At 34.8% G+C, this 22,183-nt stretch overlaps 1 protein-coding gene across 7 annotated transcripts in view; it reads right to left on the bottom strand.

Annotated features, from left to right (window-relative positions):
- The window catches only part of IDO2 (indoleamine 2,3-dioxygenase 2), a 77,389-nt gene that overhangs the window by 35,080 nt on the left and 20,126 nt on the right, over positions 1-22,183 (bottom strand). For 4 of the 7 annotated variants that reach the window (XM_074287317.1, XM_074287322.1, XM_074287318.1 and 1 more), the window contains exons 2-4: positions 11,141-11,236; positions 7,996-8,115; positions 5,491-5,609 (exon numbers count right to left, since the gene is read on the bottom strand). In XM_074287317.1, coding sequence (XP_074143418.1) covers positions 5,491-5,609; positions 7,996-8,115; positions 11,141-11,236 — 335 coding nt within the window. Of the gene's footprint in view, positions 1-5,490; positions 5,610-7,995; positions 8,116-11,140; positions 11,237-11,571; positions 11,831-11,988; positions 12,064-22,183 lie in introns of those variants that run through there. The other 3 variants (XM_074287319.1, XM_074287321.1, XM_074287320.1) reach the window with 3 other exon arrangements.

Here is a 22,183-nt window from a genome sequence, read left to right as displayed (position 1 = left end):
TTTTTTCTTGCATCTCTCTTAACCTCTCCTTTAGGAATTTAAATGCTATACCACTTGGTACATATATGTTTAGTATTGATATTGCTTCATTATCTATACTACCCTTTAGTAAGATATAGTTGATCTGAGATAAAGATGGCTACCTTTTTTTTTTTTTTTTTTACTTCACATAATAGATTTACTTCACATAATAGATTCTGCTTCAGCCTTTTACCTTTACTCTGTATGTATCACCCTGTTTCTGGTGTGTTTCCTGTAAACAACATATTGTGGGATTCTGGCTTTTGATCCAGTCTGCTATCTGCCTCTGCTTTATGGGAGAATTCATCCCATTCACATTTACAGTTAAAACTGATAATTCTGTATTTCCTGACATCTTATTATCCCCAGATTTTACTTTTCTCTTTCTTTTTCCGCTTACCTCCCTCCCCAGAATTAAACATCTGGACACCACTTGCCTCACACAGCTCTCCCTCTTTAGAATCCCTCCCATCCCCTTTGAGTCCCTCCCCATTTCTTATACTTTTTCCTTATTATTTCTGTGTTACCTTCTATTTAGATTACTCTTTTCCTTTTCCCTTTTCCTCTACCATTTTTTAATGAGGTGAGATAAGTTTCTCTGTAAACCAAATATGCCTAATATTTTCTCTTTGAGCCAAATCTGATGAAAGTAAGATTCACACAACGTTCCTCCCCCTCCCTTAATTCCCTCAGATATGATAGGTTTCCTTTGCCTCTTTGTGAAATGTAATTTCCCTCTTTTTACCTCCACTTTTCCCTTTTTCTGATCCTTTTCCTCTTCTCATTCCCTTTTTTATATTATAATAGTAAAATAAAATTATACATGCACTCTTTATGTATGCCTGTAACAGAAATACAGTTCTCAAGAGTTATTTTTAGTTTTTTTCTTATGCTTCTCTTGAGTCCTATATTTGAAGGTCAAATTTTTTGTTTAGCTTTAGTTTTTTCATTAAGAATAAATGGAATTTACCTGTTTCATTGAATGTCCATCTTCTTCCTGGAAGAAAATGCTCAGTTTACCTGGGCAGTTTAATCTTGGCTGCATATCAAGTTCTTTTGCCTTTTGGAATACCAGTTTCCATACCCTTCGATCCTTTAATATGGAAGCTGCCAGATCCTGAGTTACCCTTATTGTGGCTCCTTCGTATTTGAATTGTTTTTTTCTGGCTGCTTGCAATATTTTTTCCTTAGTCTGATAGTTCTGAAATTTAGCCACAATATTCCTTGGAGTTTTTGTTTTGGGTTTCTTTCAGAAGGTGTTCCACAAATTCTTTCCATGCCTATTTTACCTTCTGATTCTATTACGTCTGGGCAGTTCTCTTTGATGATTTCCTGAAAAATAGTGTCTAGGGTCTTTTTTTCATCATGGTTTTCAGGGAGCCCAATAATCCTTAGATTATCTCTCCTAGATCTATTTTCTAGGTTTGTTGTTTTTCCAAGTAGATATTTAACATTTTTCTATTTTTTTCATTTTTTTTGGTTTTGCTTGACTGATTCTTAATATCTCAATGAATCATTCATTTCCATTTGCTCAGTCTTGATTTTTAATGAGTTATTTTCTTCATTTACTTTTTTTTAACTTCTTTTTGTATATGTCCAATTAAGTTTTAAAATGAGTTGTTCTGCTCTACAGAATTTTTTTCCATTTTACAATTTTTTTTTTTAAATGAGTTATTTTCTTTTTCCAATTCACTGGATTTTTTTTCCCTGGGAGTGATTTACCTTTTCCATTTCACATTACAGGGAGTTGTTTTCTTTTTCAAATCTTTCTTATAATAAGTTATATGCCTTCTCCATACTCTATTGCAAGCTTCTCTTTCCTTTCCCCATTTTTCTTCTTTTAAGATCTTTTAAAATTTCTTCTAGAGAGCCTTGTGTGAAGACGACATTATATCCCCCTTTGGGGTTTTAACTGGAGACTGTCTGCTATTAGTCTCCTCAAGTTTGGAAATATGTTTTCTTTCAGTATAGAAGCTATGTATAGTTAGAGCTTGCTTTGTTTTTTTTACTCATTAAAAAAAAAAACCCTGGGGTGTCTGCCTTCAGGGCAAGGAGGTTCCCATTTTCCTCCACAGAACAGGGACACAATATGGACAGTGGCTGTCCTTTGAACAGGCTGCAAAGATGTGATTGCCCTGGGAGGAGTGCTGTGGGAATGTGACTCCCCTGGGATGAGCAGTGCAGCTCTGTGATCCTGTGACTGCACTGTGATTGTGCTGAATCACACCTGGTGCTGGGTGAGTATAGCCAGGCCCTGTGAAACTCTATCATTTTCTGGGTATACTTTACCTTTTGCATTTGTGTAATTTCTCTGCTGATCTACTGCTTTGCAACTAAAGCAGAGCAGCCAATCTGTGGTAGAGTCCTCTCTGCAATTTTTCCACCCACAGAGACTGCACCCCGACCCTGTCCACTCAGTGTGTGCTAGCCTCCGTGTTCTGCCTCCCTGCCTGTGTTGGCCTCCTCCAGCCCAATCAAGACAGACCTGTTCTGGCGATCTTCCAGATTATCTTCTGCTGGTAATTTGTTGTACTCCCAATATTTGTGGATTCTACCAATCAAGCACTATTTCAGAGGCTGAATTTGGTAATCAGTAGTGAGGGTAGAAGGGAACTCAAAATGAAGCCTGTGTCCTCTCCACCATCTTGGCTCCACTCCCCAGGGCAATTAGATTTAGAAGAAAAAAATTTCAGTTCCAATTTAGATATTTCAAGTTTAGGATAACAATGGAATATCATATAGAGACATCCAATAGGAAATGGTTTATGAAGAAATGGATTTAGGGTACATATATGTTTGTGAAAGATGGGAAATGGAGGAGAAAGTAAAGGAGAGAGACAGAGAGACAGACAGAGAAAGAGACAGACAAGAGAGAGAGACAGACAGAGATAGAGACAAAGACAGAGAGACATGGAGAGATACACACACAGAGAGACAGAGAGACAGAAAGAGAAAAGGGGGGAGAGAGAATGAGACTGAGAGAGGCACATACACAGAGACATAGAGGACAGAGAGAAGAAATAGAGACAGAGAGAGAAAAAAAAAAAGAAACAGAGTGGGAGAGAGAAAGGGATGTGGGAAAGGGAGAGAAGATAATCCTGACTTCATTGGAGTACTTGGTACACATATGAACGTTATTGGGTTCCCAAAAAAAATATTGCTTATATTAATCATTCATGTCTAGACTTTCCATGAGATTCTCTTGACAAAGATACTGGAGGAGTTTGCTATTTCCTTCTCCATGTGTCACCATTTTACAGATGAAGAAACTTAAGCAAATAGGAGTTAGGTGACTTGCCGAGGGCCACACAGCTCCTATATGTCTGAGGTTATATTTGAAACAATCTTCTTGATTCCAGATCTGGTATTGCACCCACTCTACCACCTAACTGCCCCTTGACAGCTGCTGAAGGGTGCCATATTTGTGAAAGCCACCAGGTGGTGATCAAAGTTTGAGCTATACTAGTTCACTTTAAAATGCACATTTGTAAAAAACACCTAGTTGTCTTAGCCTTTCCCTAGCACCACTAGATTCTGAATTTAAAGTTTAGAGGTATGGATAAATTCCCTAAAGAAGTGTTCTAATTCTCTTGGGAAATGATTCCACTGACAAGTCAATCATTCTCAATCTACAGATTACCTTCTCTGGAAGTCTAGCAAAAGATCAATTTACACCAGTGACTTCAGTTGGTGAGAGTAATGTGAGGGTACAGCATTTTGTATGATTTCGTTTATTTATGTGTATCTATTGTATCCTTCTATTGTCTTAGAACTCTTAGAAAACTGTGTGAGGTCCTGAGAAGTAAAATTACTTGCCCAGGTCATATAGACACCATATATCAGAAAGGAAATTTGAACTCAGTTCTTCCTAACCCTAATGCCATCGCTCTATCACATTTTTGCCTTAAAATCAGGGGATATTAGGGATAAGAAAAATCATTAGGACTAAGAAGTAAGGGCTTCAAAGATGTACAGTATGCCATTTAACTAGAAAGCAAATTTAAGAAAAGAAAATGAGACCAAGCAAAGAAGAGAAGAAAAAAGATTGGTGGTACTGGAGATCACAATATGGACAAATACATTTAGGAAGAATGAAAGAGATGAAAGGAAAGAATTGTGATCAGAGAGGGGACTGTGATAGCACAAGTCCATTGGGGAGTTATAGTTATGTACAAGCTCCCTTTTTATCTCTGAGAATACAGGGTTTCCTTCAAAATTGAGCACAAATATTTCCTTCTATATGAAGCCTTTCCAAGTCTCAGCATCTGCTGTTTTCCCTTATCCCGACTCATATAGGGTTTGTATCTCACTGTTCATGAGTTTGATATATACAACTAGGTCATCATGATTAATGCAAGCAATGAATAGTAGGAAATGGTCCCACATATTTGAATTTGTATCATTTGAAGTAATAATTTTGTAAAACAATATTGCTTCTCGCCAAATCAAAACAGGGTCTGAATTCAAATACTGCAACTACTTCATCTAGATTCATCATATGCACTAAAAAAGGGGCTTTTTCATTTTTGTCTCCATCCCCAAGGCCTACCATGATGCAAGGGCTGGCTTCCTTGCTTGCTTGCCTAATTGAAGCTGAAGGTTATAGCCAATCTATGAGTAGCAAAGAAAGAGAGAAAAATAGTTCTTCAGAGTTTAGTTAGGTAAACTTGGAGAACAGAAAAGACAAATGCATATGTATATGAAAGTATATAGACATAAAAGTAGGAATGGAGAGAAAGCTTATGAGTCAGATACTCAAACTCCGTGAAAACTAGAAAATAGTGAACTAAACATAATAAGAACAAAAGTAATACAAAGAGATGGAAAAAGCCCAAAGGAGAAGTTGCAGAGTATTGAGGACAAAAGGGTTTGGAAAGGAAACAAGAGTTTAAGTCCCTACTATAAAGCCAGATACTGTACTATGCAGTTTACAAATATTATCTTATTTGATAGTAGTAGAAGGAGTGTGTGAAGGTGAAATTAAGAAGTAATTGGTAGACTAAGTCCTTCCTGGACTAGTACTTTACAGCACATAAAAGGAGCAACTCACACCAGAGATAGGGATGGGTGGTATATTGTCTACTAGAAGTTCTGATTTCTATGAATACCAGAAGTTGAAAATCTTCTGAACAATTAGGATTCCTTATTATGTACCAGAATAGTACCTTATTCAAAGATGGAAGAAAATAAAGGACATGGAGATCTGCCAAACTTTAAGTCCATAAAACCACACACTTCTTAATACAGTGAGTACCTAAAGGGTCATGATCATTTTTATCTTCTGTTTCTATTATAGTTCTCTTTCTTTCTCATTCACTGTCACTTTCCACATCACCAAATATCCAGATCATTCTCTAGATAACTTCTTTGCTGAGTAGTTAATTGTTTTGCAAGTCTTTATATGCAGAAATTCCCATCTCTAACTGAATTTCATTTCTTTCCATCCCAGAAATATGTTATTGGACTCACCCATCTGGATCCTTTTTCTTCCAGTTTGACAGGACAAAATCTGAGTGCACCAGTATAGGAGGTATACCCAAGGTTTGAGAGACTTCCACAAAGGGAAGGGCCAAGTTTCTTGGAAGAACCTATTAGACACAAACATCAACAGGCTACAAACTCTGTAGGACTGGAGTTTATCCTAGGGGTCTCCAATGGCATCTGGGAGTAGCCCAGGTCAGAATTAAATCTACCTCTTGGGATCTAGAGGGCATAATTGGGAACAAGAGGTAGAAAAATTTCAGTATTAGCCATTTCAGCTAGATATATGGAAATAATTTCTAATAACAACTATTTCCCATCTCTCTCTCTCTCTCTCTCTCTCTCTCTCTCTCTCTCTCTCTCTCTCTCTCTCTCTCTCTCTCTTTTTCTGTCCTTTCTCTTTCTGTCTCTCTGCCTTTCTGTCTCTGTCTCTGTCTGTCTGTCTGTCTGTCTCTCTCATACACACACACACACACACACACACACACACATACACACACACACAGAAAAAGGTTAACTGATTCATCCAGTATCACAGAACTATGAATTATTTGAAATTTCTGATCTTCCTAACTCCAACTTCTATACTCTACCTAATATGCCATGACTTTATGGGATATTAAAAAGGAGAAAAGGCTATAAAAGTTGTATTGAACAGGTTATGGAAGGCCTTGAATGCTTGGGTAAGGAAGCTGAATTTTAGCCTGTAGGCAACTGGGAATCAGTGAAAGGGTTTGAAAAGAAAAAGTACTAAGGCTGGATCTGTGATTAAGTAAATCCTTAAGACGGAAAGAATGGAGAGAAGGAGGGACTGAAAAATACTATAACAGCCCAGTCACCTTCAGGCCTCTCTTAGAGTAAAAGAGAAAAGACAGCATAGAAAATAATATGGTGTGGAATAGACTAGGTCACTGGTTAGCAGAGATAGGAAAGAAACACCAATAATAGTGACATGGTTTTGAACATGTATTTGGGGAGATAATAGATTAAAAATCAATTCATGGAAGACACCATGTTTATTTCTAACATGCCCCTCACTGCTACTATCAAAGATAAAATTCTTGATCCTTGGTCCCATTTCAATTTGCTTCAAAAAACATTAGGTACCTATTGTATGTATGCCTCTGCTAGACACTATGGATATAAAGACAAAACTTATCCCATTCCTCCCTCAAGAGATGTATATTCTAATGGGTGGATATATTACTTACAGACAGTAAGTACAAGGTAATTTAAGGAGGAATATATCACTAATAACTAAGAGAATTAACAAAGTCTTCCTGAAGGAAGTGGTCTCTGAATTAAGGTCTGAAGTCAAATTAAGATTCTATGAAGCATGGGAGTATTTTCAAGTTGGGAAATAACATGCAAATATGTGGAGGTGGGAGATGGAATGTTGAGTTTTAGGGAAATTTTGTTCAATTTGGAAAGAACATAAATTATAGAAAAAGAAGTGATATAAAATCAAACTGGAAAGGGTGATTTAAGTCAGATTGCAGGAGGACTAAATTATCAGTATGTTTTACTAAAAAGCAAAATGGAGGAAACCATTGACTATTTCTAAGCAAGGAATAACATTGTCAAACATGTCCTTAGAAAGGTTATTTTTGTAGCTGAAGGAGAGATTGAATACAGGAATAATTGAGAAGTATATTGGCTATTTAAGAGGATAGTAAGAGTAGACAGGACTATCTGTCTGAATAGAGAATTTACTTGCTTTGAAACCTGGGGCAAATCACTTAACACCTGCTTCAATCTTCTCAGCTATAAAAATGAGGAAGGTATTTACCTTCCAGGTTATTATGAGGATTAAAATGAGATAATATTCCTAAAGTGATTTGCAAACCCTAAAGCATTATCAATGCTAGTTATTATTATTGTCATCACTATTATTGACTTTGTGTGTTATGTTATTGTATTGGTAAAAACATTAGAACAAGTTCATAAGATCTAAATTCTATTAAGTTATTTGTGTGTGTGACCTTGGTGAAGTCATTTAATCTCAGGATATCAGCTGCCTTATCTGTGAAATGGAGATAACTTAAGTCCTCCCTTTCTATTGAGGATCATATAAGACAATACATGCTAAATTACATTGAAGAAAGCCATGTCTTAATAATTCTGTGGAATTGTTTTGAATCATTCTTTCTTCTGGGGGCCAAAAAATACATGAATAAACCTAATTTAATAATTCCAATAAGTGGCATTTGGAACCCTAACCATCTTATTCTTCCCATTCCTTCTCCAAACTTTCCTAAGAAAACACAAAAAACAAGTATCACACACACACACACACACACACACACACACACACACACACAAATAGAGAAAGAAAGACACAGAAAGAGAGCACAGAGACTGACTCTTTGGGTGATGGTATCATCACCATAGGAAACTGAGAAAAAAAATAAAAGTGATATGAAATCTGTCTTGTGAAGTTAAAGCCCATTATTGTCATTTTCAAGAAGAGAATCGAAACTTTCTACCTCTTACCTTAGGAATGTTCTTCTCTCCTTCCTGCCAGACATATCCCATAGTAATAAAACTAAGCAGCAGATGAGCCAAGTATTGTTCTCGATGACCTTTCAGGAGGTGACAGCTTAATAGGGGCATCTGTCCAAGAGATATTATCAAATTGCTAGAGGTAACAGGAAAATGAAAGGAAGGAAAAGAATGAAGTGGGGTGGGGTAGTGTTGATAGAAGCAGAGAGGGTTGAGGGTGAATGAGGGGGAAATAGAGGAAGAGAGACTAATATGGGACTGGAAGCAAGAAAAAAAGAAAGTCTGATTTGCTACTGAAAAACTAAAAATTACCCACTCCATCTCCTACTCCCTAATTCTACAGTCTGGATAGCTCCAGATAATACAGGCAGAAGAGGCAGGTGAGAACAAAAATCAGATAGACTCTACCATGTCTTAGATGTTCTCTACACTCCTTAGCTCTCTTCTCCATACATACACTTATGCTGTTATTGTTCATCCTTTCTTTTCAAAGAGGATCAATGATATCACAGAGTGATATCTTGACTGATGGGTGAATTGGATTTAAATGAGTCAGAGTTTCACAAAGTTGTCAGCCTCACTCTCTCTTCTAGACTTATCAAAATTCAGTAGCAAGACAAAAGTCAAAAGATAGGTGATGGCCTAAGATGTAATTGATAACCTTGGCATCTTCAATATCTGGCCAATTTCTAAGCACTCCTAAGCACTTGCTTCAGCCACTTTCATGGCCATTCAAACAAATCATTCTCATCTGTCCATGTAAACATCCCCCTAATTCACCAACATGTTTGACACTGCCAGTTACCCCCAACCTGGTTTAGCCTAGCTAATAAAAACCACCTAACTTCTTGGATGGTTAGCTAGGGCAGTGGATAAAGTAATGGGCCCGGAGTAGGAAAGATCTAAATTCAAATTCACCCTCAAATGCCTACTAGTTATATAACCCTGGAAAAAGTCACTATTTGCCTCAGTTTCCTCACCTGTAAAATGAGCTGGAGAACTAAATGGCAGACCACTCTAGTGTCTTTGCCGAGGAAACTCCAAATGGAATCACAAAGAGTCAGAAATGACTGAACAACAATGGCTACTTCTCCCCTCTCTCTTTGTTCCCATAGGCTCAAATATCAACTCTATGAAGATGAATCCTATAGTTATATATCACTACTTTAATCTCTTTCCTGAATGCTAAGTTGAAGTTTCCAACCATATTCTGACTATATCTCTCAGCAGGATGTTCCATATGCATGTCAAACTCAACATGTACAAAAGTGAACCTTTTATCTTGTTTTCCCAAACCTGTCTTGCTGCCAGCTTCTCTATCTCTACTGATGGCTTCATCAACATCCCTGTTGTTTACTCTTGAAGCCTCTGGAACAACTTTGATTATTCTTGCTTCCTCTCCCTCATCTACAATTAGTTGTTAAGGTCTCTTTATTTTACCTCCACAATATCTTAATATCAATCCTCTCCTCTGCCCTCATCTAGCTCCCACCTTTAGTCAGGCTCTCTTAACACTGAGTAATTAGATTATTTTAAAAGCCTTTTAATTGGCAACCTCTGCTACCAATCTCTCTTTCTATTGCATTCTCCACACAATTACAAAAGTAATCTTCTTGAAGCATAGATCTGACCTTCTAATTCCTCTACTTAAAATCTTTCAGTAAAGTCCTATTACTTCTAGGGGGAAAACAAACAAACAAACAAACAAAATCCTCATCCTAGTGTTCCAAAATCTGAAAACAACCTGATTTTTCAGGACCATTTTATTCTAGTCTCCTATCCTCCCCCTACACACACATTACCTTATACCCAAACTATATTACTATTCTTCCTAATTAGTCCTATCTCTCCTATCTCTGTGCATTTTTAATAGGCTATCTTTTATTTGTGACAACTCCACCCCTTTATTGAAATCCTTTTATTCCTTCTAAATCCTCTATGATGGGATCTATGATTCATATGACCACAGGATCATATATTTAAAACCATATGGGACCTTGAAGCCCATTGAATGAAATTCCTTCATTTTAATAGATGAGGAAAGTAAGACTCAGAACAGTTATCTGTCACAGTTTTCTTAGCTGATGTCTGAGGAGGTATTTCCCCGGGTAGAAATTATTTCAGTGGTATGCTAGAGCTTGCTTATTAATTCACACTAGAGCTAATTGTTAAATTTTCAATGTGGATATTCATACCTTGGAAATTGGAAAATGCTACAAATAAGGCATTTATTTATTGTTTTGTTGATTGTACAGACTTATGATAGTGATGAAAAAAATGTTAATAATGCGTTAAACTTAGTGTGTCATGAATCTACATTTTTCTACCCCCATTCTCAGAAAGCTAATTGTTAAATACTAGCACAGCAGTGAGTTTCTCCCTCCTTTTATTTCTTTTAATATTTTATTTAGATTCTTTCCCCATTACCACATTCTGTGTTGTGTCACAGTCATTTGTTTTTGTTTTTGTTTTTTTTCCTTTTTCTGAGGCTAGGGTTAAGTGGCTTGTCCAGGGTCACACAGCTAGGAAGTGTTAAGTGTCTGAGACCAGATTTGACTCGGGTCCTCCTGAATTCAAGGCTGGTGCTCTATCCACTGCGCCACCTAGTTGTCCCCACAGTAATTTGTATATGTATCTTTTCCCCCCTGAGAAAAACAATATAGAACTTTGTTTTTTATCTTTATATTTTCTCCAGTGCCATACATAGAATAGGTATTTGATAAATGCTTGTTGTATTCAAAGTTTAAGGTAAAAGAGTATTTGAAGACAGAGGGCCCTTTTTTGTCTGCAGTGAAATGATACCAATAGGTTATTGAAATTCTCTCCCTCCATTCCCACCCCTTTGTGTGTACACACACACACACACACACACACACACACACACACACACACACACACACACACACACTATGGAGACTCTTTATTGACCTAGTAAATGTTTGAGGGCTGAAGGCAGAGGAGAAAGAAAAAAGAGAGAAGTAGAGGAAGGAGGAAGGGGAGAAGAAAGGGAAAGATGGAGAAGGGAAGAGAAAAAAGAGAAATAAGGATAAAAGTCAGAAGAGTGAGGGAAAAAAATACAGGCAGAGGCAGAGAAAGGAGAGAGGAGAGGCAGCAAGATCGAAAGTAAAAGAGTTACCTTATCCACTCTGACTCGGAGCTGATGACTCTCAATCATAAGAGGCAAATTGTTGGCTATTTCCATCCAGGGCATGTAGTAATGGGAAAGTTCCTTCTGTGTGCAAAACAAAATAAATAAATTGGCCAATCTAGGAAAGACATCGAGTCTGTTAGCTAATTACTTCTAGAATTTAGTTTTAAGATTCTAGGAAACAAGCTGTTTCCAGTAAACAGAATATGAAAGATTTCAAAGCAGTCTTCCTGTTTGGCAACCTTCCTTAGATCATATTTTTAAAAAAACAAAATCATTATTGCAATAACAGTAACCATGTGCAGCCACAAAAATTACTATGCCCAAACAAGAAAACAAGTAACAAAATAATAATATTCCATAGCTTATGAAAAGTTTAAAATGCATCTATTAATTGAAAGAAATAGTTTGAAACTTACCAAGTTTTATCTGACTTGTTTTCCTTGTTATTTTCTGAATCTGTTTTTTCCCCAAGTTTCATTGCTCTTGTTACTTTTTTTAAGTGCCCTACATTAAATTTTCAGCATGTTTAAGGATATGAATCTTAGCTTCTCCCTGAAACATAAGCCTATTTTTTTTAACATAGGTGGGATAAAATATCATGGAATACAATATTCTCCTAAGAATTCAAGTAGCGAGTTTCTCTAAGAGCAGGAAATGGGTACATGAGGTTACAGCCCAACACAAAGTAAGCTTTATCTAGGGGAAACAGCATAAAAGATATCATCAGGGTGTGATTTGGTACCCCCCCAAAAAAAAAGTACCAAATAATAATAATATAGGGAAATCAAGAGAAAAGTAACAGAAATCTTTTTGATCCTATAGCACCTACTCACCATTAAGAGGGCTAACAGAAGACTCACAGTAGGATATAAGTTGGATCCCAGTGCATGACTCATTGATTCATTTAGTAAGCATTTAGTAAATTCCTACTGAGGATCAGGCTCTGTGCTAGAACTAAAAGGAAATAGTCTCCACCCTCAAAAAAACCTCTCTATACAGAAAACTACAAAGAGGATACAAAGTCATTTCAGAGGTGTTCAGCTAGGAGAGAGTGATGTTCAGGAAAGTCCTATGGAAGGTAGCACTGTGATGCTCAAGACAGAGGCGAAGAGGGAGTGCCCTCCAGACATGATACCAAACATTGGATGGGAGAGTGGATGATCATTGCTATATATGGAACAACAAACAGGTCACTTTGTCTAAAATGAAGTGTGTGTGAAGGAAATTGATGCATAATGATCCTGGAAAGAATCTAGGACCAAATCTGGAAGGACTTTAAAAATTGAACAAAGGTATTTGTATTTTATTCTAGATGTAATAGGAAGTCAAAAGAGAATATTTTTTATAGTAGAAGAGCAATGGGGTCAAACCTGAGCTTTAACATTTTCACTTTTCATAATAGTAAAATAATAAACAATCATATTCATAACAAAACCAACAAAAATCATAGGATTATACCAATACATTAAAAAAACACCAGAAAAAAACAAATTGGTGTACAAAATACAACACCAATTTGTATTTAAAATGCTAAAACACAGAGGACTATAAGGTTTTTTTCTTAATATTATAAATGGTATGTGTCAAAAATAAATCGTCACCATTATACGTATTAAAGATAAACAAGAATACTTTTCAATAACACCAAGAACAAAACAAGAATGTTTATTATTACCACCTCTCTTTGATATGCATTCTAGAAATTCCTATTAAAGCAATAAAAAATAAAATGAGAAAAGAGAAAGCAAAAGATATTGAAAGAATAATTAAATTACATGATAATATTTAATCATTGCATGTATAATTACATACTTAAAGAATTCTAGAGAGTCAACTAAAAAGTATTAAAGAAACAACCATAGTAAGCTTTTTGTTATTGTTCAGTCTTTTTCAGTTCTGTCAGACTCTTGTGACCCCATTTAGGGATTTGCTTGGCAGAGATATTGAAGTGTTTTTTTTTTTTTTTCTTTCCTCTTCCAGCTCATTTTACAGATAAAGAAACTGAAGCAAACAAGGTTGTGACTTATCCAGGATCACACATCTGGTAAGTGTCTTGAGGACATGAACTTAGCTCTTCTTGACTCCAAGTTCAGTACTCTATCCACTGAACTATCTAGCTGCCTCCATAGCAAATTTGCAGGATATAAAATAAAATTAAACACAGCATAAGCATTTCTTCATAATGCCAATAAAATTTATCAGGAAAATATTGAAAGAAAATTTTATTTATAATCACTAAAGAATGTATACAATATTTGAGGTCTATTCTATAGAAATAAAAACAGACAAATAACTTTAAAATATTTGCTTCTAATGAATAGGGTGAGTCAATATGATATAATGACAACACTACCTAAATTTATGCCATAGCAAGCAAAACACCAAAGAATTATTTTATGGAACTATAAAAATAATAACAGAATTTATATAAAGTGGAAAATTTTCAAAATCTCAGGGTAAATAATGAAAGGAAGTTAAAACAAAGGAAAACTAGCAGTGCCAGAGCTCAAGTCATATTGCAAAGCAGTAATTATTAGAATAATTTGGTACAAGTCAAAAAAAAAAAAAAAAAGATTGGGGGATGGAGCCAAGATGGCAGAGTAGATACACTTGAATTTGTAAGCTCCCTTCTTCCCTCAATACCAACTATTTAAATCAGCCTCAAAAATAACACTGGACTGATAAAAACTACAAGGATTAGAAGCACAACTTACCAGCTGAAGAGAATCTGGAATTTCGACAGAAAAGGTCAGTTCCGAGAGGAGGAAAAAAAAAGATCAGCACAGACAGGGTTAGGTGCTAGCACACTGTGCCAAATGGGCTGAGGAGAACTCTGGGATCAGAGAAGCCACTGAGATAGAGGAATCTGGCACAGGCTGATAGCTCTACTGTGCTTGTAAAACAGCAGATCAGACAAGAAATCAAGCCACTTTAAAATATAAAGCCAGATCCTAGAACCACCCCAATCCGGAAGTGACCTAACACCAATGTCTACATGGCTGTGCAGCTCCCTTCTGCTGTCTGGGGTTTTCCTTGGGACAGTTAAGAACTTGAACAGCGGGGAACATAGCCTGGGGCAGCCTCTAATCCACATAGTGTGGGGCTCAGCCTGAGATAGTGGAATTTTAGCAGCAGCGAAACTCCAACAGCATCAGAACTCTCAGAGCAATGGAACCTCCACAACAGGGACTGTGGTTTCCAGGCAGATACTTCTGGTTTAAGCACAGGGGCTTTTCAAATCAGCTGCTAATATCCACGGCCCCACAGAAGACTTTGGCTGGGGTTTGTGACGCTTTAACTGTTCAGCCTTAAATCTCAGAGCAGTTGCTAGGCCACACAGCGGGGTTCCTCACTGGGCACTCCTTGCAGTGCAGCGGTGCTAACCACCTCTGAGGTATTTCCAGGGAGGGAGAAGGGGAATTCTCTCCCAGAGGTCTCTCTTAGCCCAGACACAGGACTGCTGCATCCATCTGGTCTGGGAGGAAGCTGATAAATTTCTTGCCCAAGGGCAGACCCCCCACAGAGTGTTAACAATGAGTAAGAAGCTGAAGGGAAAGATTGACACCTTCTATACAGAGAAAGAGCGGGTATCAAACCCTGAGGAGGCTAACAGCAGAGAGTCTCCAGGTAACTCCCTAAAGAGGAATGATACCTGCCCCCCTCACATAACTCAATCCTAGAAGAGACTATTAAAAAGTTAAGAGAGTTTGAAGAAAAATGGGGAAAGGAAAGAGGAGCTATGATAGAGAATAACAATGTCCTGAAATTTTAGTTGGAAAAAATAAAGAATTCACAGGAGGTGCAGGGAAACAAAATTTGTGAATTAGAAAAGGTTAAAAAATCACAGGAAGGTAGGATTTCTGAATTGGAAAAGATAAAAAATTCCCGAGAAAGTAGGATATGTGATTTGGAAAAAGAAAATAACTCACTAAAAAAAAAAAAAAAAAAAAAAAAAAAAAAAAAATTAGTGAAATAAAAAAAAAATTCAACAGAGCAAAATAACTCATTTAAAAACTCATTGGACATATACAAAAAGAACTAAAAATGTAAATGAAGAAAATAACTCATTAAAAATCAGGACTGAACAAATAGAAATGAATGATTCATTGAGAAACCAAGAATCAGTCAAACAAAACAAAAAAATGAAAAACTGGAGAATAACATCAAATATTTACTGGGAAAATCTATAGACCTGGAAAATAGATCTAGGAGAGATAATCTCAGGATCATTGGACTTCCTGAAAATTATGATGAAAAAAAGAGCCCAGCTTCTATTTTTACAGTAAATCATCAAAGAGAACTGTCCAGAGATAATAGAAACAGAAGGGAAAATAGGTTTTGAAAGAATTCATCTAACACCTTCTGAAAAAGACCCTAAAAAAAGAACTCCACTCTCAGAATTAGATAAATCAAATCACAAAACAAATAAGAAAGAAATTAAAGAGGTAAATAGAACATTAGAAAAACTATGTATGATAGATCTTTGGAGAAAACTGAATGGTGATAGAAAGGATTATACTTTCTTCTCTGCAGTTCATGGAACCTATACAAAAATTGACCATATATTGGGATATAAAGATCTCAAAATTAAATGCAGTTAGGCAGAAATAGTAAATGCTTCTTCTCAGATCACAATGCAATAAAAACTACATTCAACAAAAAGTTAGGGGTAAATAGACCAAAAAGTAATTGGAAACTAAATAATCTCATTATAAAGAATGACTGGGTGAAACAGCAAATTATAGAAACAATTAATAATTTCACTTAAGATAATGACAACGATGAGACAGCATACCAAAATTTGTGGGATGCAACTAAAGCAGTAATAAGGGGAAATTTTATATCTTTAGAGGCTTACTTGAATAAAATAAAGGAAGAGAAGATTAATGAATTGGACCTGCAACTTAAAAAGCTAGAAAAAGACCAAATTAAAAACCCCCAACCAAAAATGAAACTTGAAATTCTAAAATTAAAAGGAAAAATCAATAATATTGAAAGTAAAAAAAAAAAAAAAAAAACTATTGAATTAATAAATAAAACTAAGAGTTAGTTTTATGAAAAAGCCAATAAAATAGATAAACCTTTGGTAAATCTGATCAGAAAAAGGAAAGAGGAAAATCAAATTGTTAGTCTTAAAAATGAAAAGGAAGATCTTTCCACCAATGAAGAGGAAATTAGAGAAATAATAAGGAGTTACTTTGCCCAACTTTATGCCAATAAATTTGATAAATTAAGTGAAATGGATGACTACCTCCAAAAATATTGGCTTCCTAGATTAACAGAGGAGGAGGTAAACTGCTTAAATAGTCCCATTTCAGAAAAAGAAATAGAACAAGCTATTAATCAACTCCCCAGGAAAAAATCCCCAGGACCAGATGGATTTAGATGTGATTTCTACCAAACATTTAAAGAACAATTAGCCCCAATATTATATAAACTATTTGAAAAAACAGGAGATGAAGGAGTCCTACCAAACTCCTTTTATGACACAGACATGGTACTGATACCTAAACCAGGCAAGTCGAAAACGGAGAAAGAAAACTATAGACCAATCTCCTTAATGAATATTGATGCTAAAATCTTAAATAAGATATTAGCCAAAGGGCTTCAGAAAATCATCCCCAGGAAAATACACTATGATCAAGTAGGATTTATACCAGGAATGCAGGGCTGGTTTAATATTAGGAAAACTGTTAGTATAATTGACCATATTAATAATCAAATTAATAAAAACCATATGATCATCTTAATAGATGCAGAAAAAGCATTTGATAAAACCCAACATCCATTCCTACTAAAAACGTTTGATAGTATAGGAATAGATGGGCTATTCCTTAAAATAGTCAGGAGCATATATTTAAGACTGTCAGTAAGCATAATATGTAATGGAGATAAACTGGAACCTTTCCCAGTAAGATCAGGAGTGAAACAAGGTTGCCCATTATCACCATTACTATTCAATATTGTATTAGAAATGCTGGCCTCGGCAATAAGAGTCGAGAAAGAGATTAAAGGAATAAGAATAGGTAATGAGGAAATTAAACTATCACTTTTTGCAGATGATATGATGGTATACTTAGAAAACCCCAGAGATTCTAATAAAAAGTTATTAGAAATTCACAACTTTAGCAAAGTTGCTGGATACAAAAGAAATCCACATAAATCCTCAGCATTTTTATATATCACCAACAAAATGCAACAGCAAGAGATACAAAGAGAAATTCCATTCAAAACAAATGTCAAGAGTATAAAATATTTGGGAATCCATCTACCAAAGAAAAGTCAGGAATTATATGAGAAAAGTTACAAAACACTTGCCACAAAAATAAAGTCAGATTTAAATAATTGGAAAGACATTCAGTGCTCGTGGATAGGCTGAGTGAATATAATAAAGATGACAATACTCCCCAAACTAATCTATTTATTTAATGCTATATCAATCAGACTCCCAAGAAACTATTTTAATAACCTAGAAAAAATAACAACAAAATTCATATGGAAGAATTAAAGGTCAAGAATTTCAAGGGAATTAATTTAAAAAAAAGTCATATGAAGGTGGTCTAGCTGTACCTGATCTAAAGCTATATTATAAAGCAGCAATCATCAAAACCATTTGGTATTGGCTAAAAAATAGACTAGTCGATCAGTGGAACACTGATTATGTACACATAGATTAGGTACACAGGACAAAATAGGGTATAACTATAACAATCTAGTGTTTGACAAACCCAAAGATACCAACATTTGGGATAAGAATTCATTATTTGAAAAAAAAACTGTTGGGAAAACTGGAAATTAATATGGCAGAAATTAGATATGGACCCACACTTAACACCATATACCAAGATAAGATCAAAATGGGTGCATGATTTAGGCATAAAGAATGAGATAAAAAAATAGATTAGAGGAACAGAGGATAGTCTACTTCTCAGACCTGTGGAGGAGGAAGGAATTTATGACCAAAGGAGAACTAGAGATCATTATTGATCACAAAATAGAAGATTTTGATTACATGAAATTAAAAAGCTTTTGTACAAACAAAACTAATGCAAACAAAATTAGAAGGGAAGTAATAAATTGAAAAAATATTTTTACAGTTAAAGGTTCTGATAAAGGCCTCATTTCTAAAATATATATAGAACTGAACCTAATTTATAAGAAATCAAACCATTCTTCAATTGATAAATGGTCAAAAGATATGAACAGACAATTTTCAGATGATGAAATTGAAACTATATCCACTCATATGAAAGAGTGTTCCAAATCTCTACTGATCAGAGAAATGTAAATTAAAACAACTCTGAGATACCACTACACACCTGTCAGATCGACTAAGATGACAGGAACAAGCAATGATGAATGTTGGAGGGGATGTGGGAAAACTGGGACACTAATGCATTGCCATCCATTCTGGAGAGCAATCTAGAATTATGCCCAAAAACTTATGAAACTGTGCATACTCTTTGATCAGCTTATACTCGGCTTATATCCCAAAGAAATACTAAAGAGGGGAAAGGGACCTGTATGTACCAAAATGTTTGTGGCAGCTCTTTTTATATGGCTAAAAACTGGAAAATGAATGCATGTCCATCAATTAGAGAATGGTTGGGTAAATTATGGTATATGAATGTTATGGAATATTATTGCTCTGTAAGAAATGATCAGCAGGATGAATACAGAGAGGTTTAGAGAGACATCAACTGATGCTGAGTGAAATAAGTAGAACCAGAAGATCACTATATACTTCAACAACAATACTGTATGAAGATATATTCTGATGGAAGTGGATATCTTCAACATAAAGAAGATCCAACTCACTTCCAGTTGATCAGTGATGGACAGAAACAGCTACACCCAGAGAAGGAACACTGGGAATTGAATGTAAACTGTTAACACTACTGTCTTTCTACCCAGGTTACTTATACTTTCGGAATCCAATTCTTAACATGAAACAAGAATATTGGATTTACACACATACATTGTATCTAGGTTATACTGTAACACATTTAATATGGGATTGCCTGTCATCTAGGGGAGAGAGTAGAGGGAGGGAGGGGAAAATTTGGAAAAAATTAATACAAGGGATAATGTTATTTTAAAAAATTACTCATGCATATGTACTGCCAAAAAATTTTATTATTATAAAATTAATTTTAAAAAGAGAGATTGGACAATGGAACAGATTTTGTACATATGTACAGAAGCAAATATTATTAATGCCCTACTAGTGAAAAGACCCTAGCTACTACAAGAAGAGCTCAATATTTGAAAAACAATTACTATGAATTTGGTCAACAGTATTGAAGAAATTAGATTTAGACCTACACCATATACATAAGATATCTTAGACCACATATGGATTACATGAAATTTAGAAGTTTTTGCACAAAAAAAACTGAATTATGTAGATTAGAAAGAAAGTTATTTATCAGGAAAAACCTTTTCATCAAATTTCTTTAATAAAAGTCTCTTTTTCCAAGATATATAAGAAACCAATTAAAATAGATAGGAAAAAGAACCATTTCCCAAATAATAAAAGGTCTAGGGATATAAATAGGGAATTATCAAGGGAAGAAATCTAGATTATTTATAATTATTCAATTATTTTTTAAATATCCCCTATCTCTACTAATTAAAGAAATTAAAATTAGAGCAATTCTGAGGTCCATCAGATTAAAAAGGTCACAATAAAGGAAAATGATAAATTTTGGAGAAGCTATAGGAAAACAATTCTGAGTACAACCATTCTGAAGAACAATTTGGAATTACACACATACACAAATTACTAAACATTGCTTTCTTCTTGACCAAGTTATGCTTGGACTGTTGCTGTTGGACTTATAATTCAAAAACAGATTTAAAAAATAAGAAAAGGTATCTTAATAAGCCCTATAAGAAGTTAGAAAATAGATTTTGAAGAGACGTCAAATGACGTGAAAGTATAGATGCCGAGAAGTAGAATTGGAAAAGTAATTTATACCATAACACTAACATTATAAAAATGAACAATTTTAAACATTTTGATGACTTGATCCAATGAAGAATGAAATTAATAGAGCCAAGAGAAACATTTATATAACAATACTGTAAAGACAAGCAACTTCTAAGTCATAAGAATTATGATCAATGGCACAAGCATCTATGACACCAAAGGACTAATGATATAGCATAGCATCTATCTCTTTATAAAGAGATGAAGGATTTAGGGTGCAAAATGAGACCTATATTTTTGTGTACTGCCAATGAGGGAGTTTGCTTTGTTTAACTAATGCATATTTGTTACAATATACTTATTTTTCTTTTATTTTTTAATTGGTAGGGTATAGTGGGAAGAAGAGAAAATACATGTCTGTTCATTTAATAAAATAAAAGGAATATAGAGAGATAAGGCATTTGTTGTAATAGGGAATGTTGAATGCACTTTCAGTTGAGGTCACTATGTTGTTAGTTTTGTTCAAGGAATGGGAGTAATGCAAATTGTGATGCAATATTAAAATAAAACAGATGAATAACATTTGAAAAAAAAAGAATATCAATTTAGCGACTGTGTGGAGAATGAATTGGAGAAGAGAGAGACTCAAGAATTTCTGGGATCACCTTCAAGTAGGCACAAATAGATTGTAATTTACATTTTCTAGGACCTACCTGAATTGGGGGAAAAAAGACAACAATCAGAGCATCAAAGTAATGTCATTTACTTAATTATTACTATAAATGTTAGTTTTGTTTTGCTTTCTTAGTTGGCATTATTTTATATTAGTTTTCTTATATTTCTGTTTATTCTTGATATTTCCCATTGTATGACATAACTATTTATATAGAATATATAATTAATTTGTATTTATATATTACTGTATATTATTCATATAGTAATTTATACTATTAATTATATTGGAACAATAATATATTTATACATAATATAGTCCTAAATTAATTTATACATGTAAAAATCTACATAACTATTTACACACAGAATAATGCATTTATTTACTAAAAATTGATTCAAATATTCACCATTCACATGTGCTTTTTCTAGATTCTTTTTTTTCTATTATCAATGGAATCAACAAATCTCAGTCAATGAGTACCTCAGAGGCTATCTAGCCTAACCCATATCCATGCAAGCATCTCTTCTATAACAGCTCTCAGAAGGTGTTATCAAGTTTCCACTTAAAGAGCTTTAGAAAAGGATTGATTTGTTCATTTTCCCCTCCCAAATTAGCCAATTCCACTTTCAGGAAGGTCAAATTATTAGAAGGATTTTCTTCTACAAAGTCTAAATCTAACTGTGAAACAGATATATGTTTGTGACCAAGAAAAGCAAATACAATCTCTCCTCTGTGTATTAGCATTACAACTCCTAGGTGGTATAATGGTGAGAGTGCTGTCATTGAGTTCAAATCAAATGTCTGATATTTATTTATTGGATCAGCTTGAGAACTTTACTTAATCTCTGGTTGCCTCAGTTTTCTCATCCGCAAAACAGGTAGTAATAATTGTATTTACCTACTAGGGTTGTTTGAGAATAAAATGAATTAGTATTTATGAAACGAATTGCAAATCTTAAAGTGCTACAAAAAATGTCTGCTACTACTACTGTTTCTGCTGCAGCTGCTACTATTGCTAGTACTATTACTATTATTATTGTGTCTACTGCTACTACTGCTATTGCTACTATTAATGCTGCTGCTGTTGCTGTTACTACTTGATAACAGTTATATAAGCAACCCAAATGCACTCTTCTCTAGGTTAACATTCCTTCTTTCAGTTCTCAGATGGTCTGTTCTCAAAACTCCAGACATGTTGGTTGTCTTCCTGTGAATTTTAATTACATACATTGTTGTTGTTGCTGTTTGTCCTTCATTCTTTTTTATTGTAGCAAGTGTTTATTTTTAATAGACATTGCTTTATGAATCATCTTGGAAAAGAAAAAGCAGAGCAAAAGGGAAACACCATGGAAGAGATTAAAAATAATATGAAAAAGAAGTGAACATATCATGTGTTGATTTACATTCAGTCTTCTTAGAT

Source organism: Sminthopsis crassicaudata, chromosome 2 (genome assembly GCF_048593235.1).
Source record: "Sminthopsis crassicaudata isolate SCR6 chromosome 2, ASM4859323v1, whole genome shotgun sequence".
Taxonomy (NCBI): Eukaryota; Metazoa; Chordata; class Mammalia; order Dasyuromorphia; family Dasyuridae; genus Sminthopsis; species Sminthopsis crassicaudata.
The sequence above is the reverse complement of the archived record's forward strand: the minus strand, read 5'-3'. Positions and strand labels throughout refer to the sequence as shown.